Below are 10,563 nucleotides of genomic sequence, written 5' to 3' on the forward strand. Positions count from 1 at the left end.
AGCAAGGTAGTCAAACTGGAATGCCTAATACTGAATTACAAGCTGAATAAATTAGAAGTGCTGGAAAGAAAAATTGTACAGAAAATACTCGGTCCGTTAAGAACTACAGAACTCTGGAAATCAAGAAGTAATGATGGAATATATCGGAATATAGAAAACATAACAGAAACAACGCAGAGGAGGCGAATGATATTTTTTTTAACATTTATACAGAATGGATGACAACAGGTTAAGGTTAAGTTATAAGTAGGTTCCCACCTTCCAATACTTATCAATTTCTATATAATAGTTTTATTAATTACATGATATAAACCAGCTTAATCTCTAGGACATGTTTCGTTCCGATTATGGAACTTCTTCAGCTAAAAGATTTGACAAAATGGCAAGACAATTAAAACACACGTGATAGTTATGATAATACCATAGTTAAAAGATTTGACAAAATGGCACGAAAGTTAAAACGCATATGATAGTTATGATGATAAAATAAAATGTTCATTCATGTTGGTTAAACTTTCAACAAGTCACTGTCCAAGTGACGAAGTAAAATCGGCGATAAGGTTCTTCCTTATGTTGGAGACGTGTATATTTGTTAATCTTGAAGATAAAATTAGAGATATACAAGAATTTCTTAACTTATAGTTATCGGGGCAACTCTTGATAAAACAACCGTAGTTGAAGTTGAGTTGCAGTTGGACTATTAAAATGAGTCTGAAACGAGAAGAGAATGAGTAAAATGGAGGATACTTTAAAGGAAAAACCCTTGTAAAAATGTATGTTCGTGAGAATAAAGGATACTGGAGTTGATTACCTTACAGTCGATCGTGTCGTATTTGACGTCCTCCCTTACGCCGTCTAATCTTTTAGCTGAAGATGTTCCATAATCGGAACGAAACATGTCCTAGAGATTAAGCTGGTTTATATCATGTAATTAATAAAACTATTATATAGAAATTGATAAGTATTGGAAGGTGGGAACCTACTTATAACTTAACCTTGGTTGTGTTGAGCAATACGGGATAATATATGAGATTTATAAGCTGACAACAGGTTAACCAAACAGATCTCCAAATATCTTTGGAACAAGAAGTCAACAACAACCTAAATTCATGAAGTCAAGAAAGATCTGGAAAGAAACTATATAGGAGATTAAGTAGAAGAAGCAATAGGGTGAGATTTTTAGAAGGGTGTTAAGAATGGACGGATTCCAATGTCGGGAGGGGGAAGAAAACAGGAGAGGAGAGTAAAAGGAGACATAGTGAGCAGATGAAGAAGTATTGGAGAAAGAAGAAGAAGACCCTAGGAGAGAAAGAATAATAATTATAACCTTGGAACAGATACAATGAAAGAACCATAAGCCGAAATGCAAAATTAAGGCTTTACAACACTGTAATCAAGCCTAAATTATTACATGCCTCTGTAAAACTGATTATTGGGGGCAGATGTAAAAAAACAAGACTGAAAAATCTTAACGAAAATTTTTGGAACCCTCTGTGCAGGGGAAATCTGTATGATCAGGAAGCCTCATGACTTCTACCAACTCTCAGAGAAAATCTCAGACACGTTTGAGAAAAGTCGTTTGGAATTTTGCGTGAACATATTCGAGAATGAGTGATCAGAGACTGGCCAAAAATGTTCTGAAACTTTTCCTATCAATGAAAGTAAAAAGCAATTGGCTGTGCTCGTGTTTGGAAAAGATATTCAGGAAATAGACATCACAGGTGATAGATATATCTATGTTCAGAAAATTAGTCGTCAATCACCGCTTTGTAGACCATCCAAGCACTACCATCAAGTCAGAAGATCGCAAGAAAAGCCACAGCAAGACTATGAAGTGATTTTGGGAGAAGAAGAAGGCAACATCAACTAAATAAGTTCTATCGCGCTATTTTTTTTTTTTTTTTTTTTTGCTAGTTGCTTTACGTCGCACCGACACAGATATGTCTTATGGCGACGATGGGATAGGCCTAGGAATGGGAAGGAAGCGGCCGTGGCCTTAATTAAGGTACAGGTGTGAAAATTGGAAACCATGGAAAACCATCTTCAGGGCTGCCGACAGTGGGGTTCGAACCCACTATCTCCCGAATGCGAGCTCACAGCAGCGTGCTCCTAACCGCACGGCCAACTCGCCCGGTATCGCGGTAATTAGTCGGGCATAACGAATAATAATAATAACAAACAAACAAACCCATGGCGCAACAGCCCCGAAGGGCCATGGCCTACCAAACGACCGCTGCTCAGCCCGAAGGCCTGCAGATTACGAGGTGTCGTGTGGTCAGCACTATGGATCCTCACGGCAATTATTCTTGGCTCTCTGGACCGAGGCCGCCATCTCACCGTCAGATAGCTCCTCAATTGTAATCACGTAGGCTGAGTGGGCCTTGAACAAGCCCTCAGATCCAGGTAAAAATCCCTGAAGAGGCAGGCACGCTACCCCTACACCGCTGGGCTGGCAAATAATAATAATAATAATAATAATAATAATAATAATAATAATAATAATAATAATAATAATAATAATAATAATAATAATAATAATAATAATAACAATAATAAAACGCCGAGAAGAGGGGCGAATACAGAAAGTGACAAGCGGGAGTTCTATTACTCGGAAAAGATCATAGGTGTGGCCAGGAAGGGGAGTCTTACTTTCAATGGATATGTCTCGAGGAGGAACCCTCCAAGTAGACCAAGCGGCTTCTCTTACAATGGGAAAACAGGAAGATTAGGACAACGTGGCTAACAGAAGTGGTAAATGATTTGAAAGAACTAGGATTAATTGAAGTGTCATCAAAGACCGGCCACCTCGCAGAAGAATTCTTTGACAAAGGAGGTCCCAGGAAAAATCACCCTGTAAGAATACAGGTGCCCTATAGACAAGGGAGAAAAAGGGGCATCATAGCCAGAAAGTTTAAAATCACGAAACTTAGTTGGCCTATTCAAAATAAGAAATAACACCGACGTATGGATTTGTGAGATGTACTCTTTGCTGGCGTATGTTTAAAAATAATTCGAATTCTTCTCCTTCTTCTTCTTCTTCTTCTTGGCAGTTTGATGTAAATCTGTCTTATGGCCTCCCCTGCGAACCACATGAGCTTGCCGCGGTGGAGAGGCTTGCGTGTCCCAATGAAGCAGATAGCCGAGCCGCAGGTTCAACCATATCGGATGGGTATCTGTTGAGAGACCAGACTAACGAATGATTCATCGAAAGGGGGTAGCAGCCTTTCGGAAGTTGCAAGGAAGGCAGTCTAGATGATTGACTGATATATCCTTGTAATAATACTCAACATTGCTTAGCTGTGTTGACTGCTACAGGCTGAAAGCAACAGGAAACTACAGCCGTAAGTAAGTCCCGAGGACATGCGTCTCTCTCTCTATAAATGATGTACTGATGATGGCTTCCTCCCGGGTAAAATATTTCGGAGGTAAACTAGTCCCCCATTCGGATCTCCGAGTGGGGACTACACGAGAGGGGGCGATCATCAGGAAGATGGGTACTGACATTCTGCGTGTCGGAGCGTGGAATGTTAGAAGTTTGGAATCGTTGTGGTAGGCTAGAGAATCTGAAAAGGGAGATGGATAGACTGAAGTTAGATGTAGTTGGTATAAGTGAAGTACGTTGGCAGGAACATCGGGATTTTTGGTCGGGCGACTACCGAATAATCAACACAAATTCAGACAGGGGAAATGCAGGAGTTGGTTTAATAATGAATAAGAAAATAGGGCAGCGGGTAAGCTACTACGACCAGCATAGTGAAAGAATTATTGCCTTTAAGATAGACACCAAACCAATCCCCACCACAATAGTGCAGGTCTATACGCCTACTAGTTCAGCGGATGATGAGGAAATCGAAAGAATATATGAAGAGATAGAGGATTTAATACAATATGTAAAAGGTGACGAGAATCTAATTGTGATGGGAGACTGGAATACAGTGGTAGGCCAAGGAAGAGAAGATAATACAGTAGGAGAATTCGGACTGGGACAAAGGAACGAAAGAGGAAGTCGGCTGGTTGAATTCTGCACTGATCATAATTTGGTCCTAGCCAATATTTGGTTCAAACACCACAAACGACGGCTGTATACGTGGACGAGACGAGACACTGGAAGGTTTCAAATAGACTTCATTATGATTAGGCAGAGATTTAGAAACCAGATGTTGAATTGCAAAACTTTCCCAGGAACAGACGTGGACTCTAACCACAACTTGTTGGTCATGAAATGCCATCTGAAGCTGTTTGGTTCTGGAACAAGAGGAGACTGTTGATGCTGATGAAATGGGAGACCCAATTTTGAGGTCGGAGTTTGACAGAGCTGTGAGCGATCTGAATAGGAACAAGGCACCTGGAATTGATGACATTCCATCTGAATTACTGACTGCCTTAGGAGAAATCAACATGGTAAGGTTATTCCATTTAGTGTGCAAGATGTATGAGCCAGGAGAAGTGCCATCCGATTTTCGGCAGAATGTTGTTATACCTATTCGCAAGAAAGCGGGTGCTGACATGTGTGAAAACTACCGCACCATTAGTTTAGTATTTCATGCCTGCAAAATTTTAACACGTATTATTTACAGAAGAATAGAAAGACAAGTTGAAACTGAGTTGGGAGAAGATCAATTTGGCTTCAGAAGAAATGTAGGAACATGTGAAGCAATTTTGACTTTGCGTCTAATCTTAGAGGATCGAATTAATAAGGACAAGCCCATGTACAGGGCGTTCGTAGATCTAGAGAAGGCATTTGATAATGTTGACTGGACCAAGCTATTTAAGATTCTGAAGGTAATTGGGATCAGATGCCGAGAACGAAGAATTATCTACAATCTGTATAAAAATTAGTCTGCAGTGATAAGAATCGAGGGCTTTGAAAAAGAAGCAGCAATCCAGAAAGGAGTGAGGCAAGGCTGCAGTTTGTCTCCCACTCCTTTTCAATGCTTACAGGCAGTCAACGAAATCAAAGAAGAATTTGGAAAGGGAATCACAATCCAAGGAGAGGAAATCAAAACCTTGTGATGTGCCGATGATATTGTTATTTCATCTGAAACTGCAGATCTCGAGAAGTTGTTGAATGGTATGGAGGAAGTCTTGGGTAAGGAGTAGAAGGTGAAAATATGTAAGTCCAGAACAAAAGTAATGGAGTGCAGTCGAACGAAGGCAGATGATGCAGGAAATATCTAACGGTTAACCGCCAGCGTTGATATAAGGTTTTCTTCAGTTAAACAGTAGAATCCTGGCTCCAGCACTCAGCGAACAGGCTGTAGGAAGTGGTATTTCATTGAAGAACTAACTCTCAGCCAGGCAAGGTTGCGTGTAAGTGTTGTTCCGCTGGCGATACGCGCCGTCCTTATGTAACATCGCATTAAAGGAGCTTACGTATTATACAGCAGGACCATGTCTTATTTACGATCTAGAGCACTGGGGCAGTAACACGGACACCCTCATCGACTGCAAGTTTTTTACTCAGAAAAAAACAGAGATTCGAACCGTTCTCACAAGGGAATTGTTGGTTTGGATGAGTCACATTTCAAAGAAGGTTGTTTTATCAATCAACACCTACATTTAATGGTAGTCATTTGAGATCGGATGTTTAGGTATTTACAGGTTCGAATGCAAATTTACTGAGGCGAATAACAAGCATGCTCTAGCGCGGACAACAATTCTGATATGAGATTTGCATAAACATTAGTGGTCCGGCCTATGAGAACCATTTAACGTTAAAATCCCTGACCTCATTACCGACAAATTGTAGGACGTACGTTCATAGGGACATATTTTCTTGTTTTGATTCCAGGAATCAATTCACGATGTTTGTGACAAGTGTATAGGTACACTCTGTATAAAGGTGCATGCTATCAATATAACATTTTAGCTGAAAAAACGAGGTAGCTGCCAGACTTCTGTTCAGAATAACTCACGTTGTCCTGCTGTGGACGGCCTATGTAACAACAGCAGGTGTACAGCGATGGTTTGATGTCTTAATTGATCATCCTACAAGTTCCCTTGTCAGAGAAGTGCGCATCAGTACTCGATCCAAACTAGCAACCAACATCTATTTTACTTTTGGACTCTGAGCTACGGAGCTGTTTTGAGCAACTCATTCCATTGTTTTAGAAATTACAGATCCTTAGATGAGTCGTCGATGTTGCGGCCTGAGGTTCAGATTTTCTTCTTTGCTGGTGGTTTGACGTCTCATAAACACATATTGGGCGACGGTGCAGAGGTAAAGGAAGTTAGCGGCCATGTCTTTCATTAAAGTACAGTCCGAGCATTTGCCTGGTGTGAAAAGAGGAAACCACGGAAGTTATCTTCAGGTTTGCGGACGGTGGGATTCGATCCCACCGTCCCCCGAATGCAAGCTTGTAGCTACATGCCCGATGCTGTACAAGTAAAATTGCTCGGTCTTCGGTTAAGAGGGTACTAAGTTCGATTCCCGGTCCGGTGGAGGATTATAGCCGCGTCTTTGGCTTAGGGACTGGGTCTGGGTCCTCGTCTTTGTGTTAATATATACCTCTTCATATATATACACGTAATAGTAAATGCATCCCTTCACACAGGGTTGGTGGCAGGAAGGGCATCCGCCTTTAAAACATGCGATAAAACAGGATGGTGTAGTGGTTAGCTGCCACCCCCGGAGGCCCGGGTTCGATTCCCGGCTCTGCCACGAAATTTGGAAAGTGGTACGAGGGCTGGAACGGGGTCCACTCAGCCTCGGGAGGTCAAATGAGTAGAGGTGGGTTCGATTCCCACTTCAGCCTTCCTGGAAGTGGTTTTCCGTGGTTTCCCACTTCTCCTCCAGACAAATGCCGGGATGATACCTAACTTAAGGCCACGGCCGCTTCGTTCCCTCTTCCCTGTCTATCCCTTCAAATCTTCCCATCCCCCCTCAAGGCCCCTGTTCGTCACAGCAGGTGAGGCAGCCTGGGCAAGGTACTGGTCATTCTCCCCAGTTGTATCTTCCAACCCAATGTCTCACGCTCCAGGACACTGCCCTTGAGGCGGTAGAGGTGAGATCCCTCGCAGAATCCGAGGGTAAAACCAAACCTGGAGGTTAAACAGATTAAGATAGAAGATAAAATATCATTAAGGGGTAGACAGACACTTATAAATAAAATACGGAAGAAATCTTACTCTGGATAGGAACACCATCTTGAGAATGAAAATTCACAGCCCTTTTCCAGTAATTCGACTGGGTCGCGAATGGAATGGAAGATGACAGAGAAACCGGAATAACCCGAGAAAAACCTGTCCTGCGTCCGCTTTGTCCAGCACATATCTCGCATGGATTCACGGGATTAGAACCATGGAACCCAGCGGTAAGAGGCCGGCGCGCTGCCGCCTGATTCACGGAGGCTCTCGGAACACCATCTTCTGATTACGAAATAATTTCTGCTATGTCGAAAGCAGCGAGTTTTTCTCAAGACACACTATGTGATATGAGAACATCTTCCTTGCAGAGAGCAGTATTCTGTTATGCAGATAGGAGTCGTTACCTTTTTAATATTCCGAGATAAAGAAGAAGATATGAAGAAAATTATGCATTCTTTTGTTAAGGTAATGAGTGATGTCTGCTGACAGGTTGACACTATCTCCGTAAGGAGTTGTCTGGTCATGTACAGAAACGTAGTACATCCCACACTGATATTATCACACGGCAGTGACATCTGTTTGTTACGTAAACAGACAGCATAAATGTCAAAGTGGAAGAATCTGTGCCACTGAGGTGGGAAGACCCATGGACATAATATTCATCATTTTCAACACCTTACTGCAGTTATGGCAAACTCAGATACCACCAGTTCACGGCAAAAGACGTAACAACAACAGGTTCAGCGAGTAGAGACAAAGAATAGCAAGGCGACCACGTGGCTCTGTCCGAATGCAAAATTTAACTCTCTTACAAACACGCATTTTAAGACGGTTGAGGCACTGGCCTTCCGACCTGACCTTGGCAGGTTCGATCTGGCTCAGTATTATGGTATTAATTTAAAGGTGCTCACATACTCCAGCCACATGCCGGTAGATTTACTGGCACGTAAAAGAACTCCTACAGGTCTAAATTCCGGCACCTCGCCGTCTCCGAAAACCGTCAAAAGTAGTCAGTGGGACGTAAAATGGTAATAATAATAATAATAATAATAATAATAATAATAATAATAATAAATAATAATATAATCGCCAAGCTAATGCTTAATTGTTCAGTCTTCGTCCAGATGCCCTGCATGCAGCTGAATGCCTTGCATCGAATAGGAAGGGGTTGATTGAAACGTTAGAAACCAAAGAAAGAAAAATCCTGAGAAAGGTCCTTGGACAAATCAGAGAAAATGGTGGAAAGGATAACGGACGCCATTCCGAAACGTAGTATACATTTTTATGGCCACATAACACGTATGAGCTCACAGAGATTGACCAACTGGATTTTTTCCCACTTTGTAAACAAGAAAACCAAGGAGCTCTAGTTCACCGAAGTTGAAAAAGACCTTAAAAAAATAGGGATCACACATGAAGATATCCAGGAACATGTTCCTTTTCAAGAGAAACTTACAAGAAAAGGCAAAGTTGGAAACAGGCAAGAAGTGGACAGACGAAAAAGAAAAAAAAAAGGGGGGGGGGGGACTCCCAGAAAGCGAAGGTGCGAGAATACTGGGGAAGAATTAAAGCTCAAAGATGCAAGAGGTTGAAATAACGTGATCCACAGCAGATCGAAAAAAGCATGATAACAATAATAATAATAATAATAATAATAATAATAATAATAATAATAATAATAATAATAATAATAATAATAATAATAATAATAAAAGTTGCTATCACCTTAACTGTTTAATATCTTCATAGAATTCGCTATTAGAACAGCAAAAGAAAAAACCAAAGGGATAAATTTTAATGGTAAACAAATTCATAGTATTCGCTTTGCAGATGATATTGCATTGATAGCTGATTCAGAGCACAAAATGACTAGGATGCTCGGTATACTAAACAACACGTTAGAGAAGTTCACGCTAAAAATAAACACAAAGAAAACGAAAATGATGGTCGTTCAAAAGAAGAAGACTGAATAATACAAACATTAAATTAGGCTGTGAAAAAATAGATCAGGTTAAAGAATTTTGTTATCTGGGTAATGTTATTACCAATGATAATCATTGCCTGACAGAAGTCAGAAGAATTGCTATGGCAAAACAAGTGTTTCAAAGCAGGAAAAATCTATTGTAAACAAGCACTTAGGAATTGAAACCAGGAAGAAATTTGTTAAAACCTTTGTTTGGAGTGTGCTAACTTACGGTTGTGAGACCCGGACTTTGGGAAAACAAGCACAATCAATACTAGAAGCTGCGGAAATGTGGTTCTGGAGAAGACTGACAGGGACGAGTTGGACAGGAAAAAAGGACTAATATCCAAATCTTGAATGACATTAATGAGAAACGGACCTTAATTTATTTTTTAGACCAGAGGAAAGCTAGCCGGTCTCGAAAGCCCAGAATAACGGCCGAGAGGATGCGTCGTGCTGACCACCCGGTCTCTCGTAATCTGCAGGGATGAGCAGCGGTCGCGGGGCAGGCCAGAACCCTTTCAAGGGCGTCAAGTGCCGTGGGTTTTTTTTGGGGGGGGGGGTGGTTAGAGGAAATCTAAATCTCTTTGACACGTCCTACGACATGACACCTTTCTCCAGAATGGATTTTGCTTCCTATGTTACGATGAAAAGTGCTGCTGAAGACCGTGGGATGTGGCTGCAGCGACAAGGCTTAGCCTTTAGATAATGGATTATTATTATTATTATTATTATTATTATTATTATTATTATTATTATTATTATTATTATTATTATTATTATTATCTCATACTGGAGTTCTCTCCGTCAAGAAAGATGAGGAATATTAACAACACATGTTGGAGCTCAGATATGCCACTTGGTGGCAGAGCTTTAGTTTGCCTGCCTTCAAAAGAACAGCGCTAGGAGCTGTACATTGTCCAGTGAAACACATGCCTTGTTGAACATAATAAAGGAATACTTGGCTGACGCACTTCCTTCAGAGAATCCTTGGTCTTCCAAGTTGCCGCTTTTTCGGAAGCGTGCTCACAATGTTGACTGGCATATGGACGAGCAGATGTTTCGAGCACGGGCGGACCAACCTTTAAACACATGTATTAAAGGAAGGGTACACCACCTTCTCTACCTGGCCACATCGAGTCAGCCCAGCTGGTGTAATGATGTCATTTGGGCGGCTCATAAAACTTGACAGCATTCACAAGGTAACTAACTATGTCTCCGATCTCAAAGATTCCACTCTGAAGTTAAGTTCATGATCATTCTTCATATACTAAGGCTAGCAGGGCAAGTGACTATCATTTCTAAAGAGAGCTGATACAATCTGTCTCAAAAGTATATTATACGATGCAAGAGGATTTGTACCAGGCAAGATTGCAACTCAAATTTAACAGTCCCGAGTGAGTTGGCCGTGCTGTTCGGGGCGCGCAATTGTTACCTTGCATTCGGGACATAGTGGGTTCGAACCCCACGGTCGGCAGCCAAGAAGAAGTTTTTACGTGGTTTCCTATTTTCAC

General features: G+C 41.3%; 1 protein-coding gene across 1 annotated transcript; it reads left to right on the forward strand.

Moving 5' to 3' along the window:
• Positions 1-3,575: 3,575 nt before the first annotated feature.
• On the forward strand, positions 3,576-4,232 carry LOC137502426 (craniofacial development protein 2-like; the record flags this gene model as incomplete). The annotated part of the gene is made up of 1 exon (XM_068229526.1): positions 3,576-4,232. A coding segment is annotated over exon 1 (657 nt), but the record flags the coding sequence as incomplete, so codon positions are not given.
• Positions 4,233-10,563: the final 6,331 nt, after the last annotated feature.

Source organism: Anabrus simplex, chromosome 1 (genome assembly GCF_040414725.1).
Source record: "Anabrus simplex isolate iqAnaSimp1 chromosome 1, ASM4041472v1, whole genome shotgun sequence".
Classification (NCBI taxonomy): Eukaryota; Metazoa; Arthropoda; class Insecta; order Orthoptera; family Tettigoniidae; genus Anabrus; species Anabrus simplex.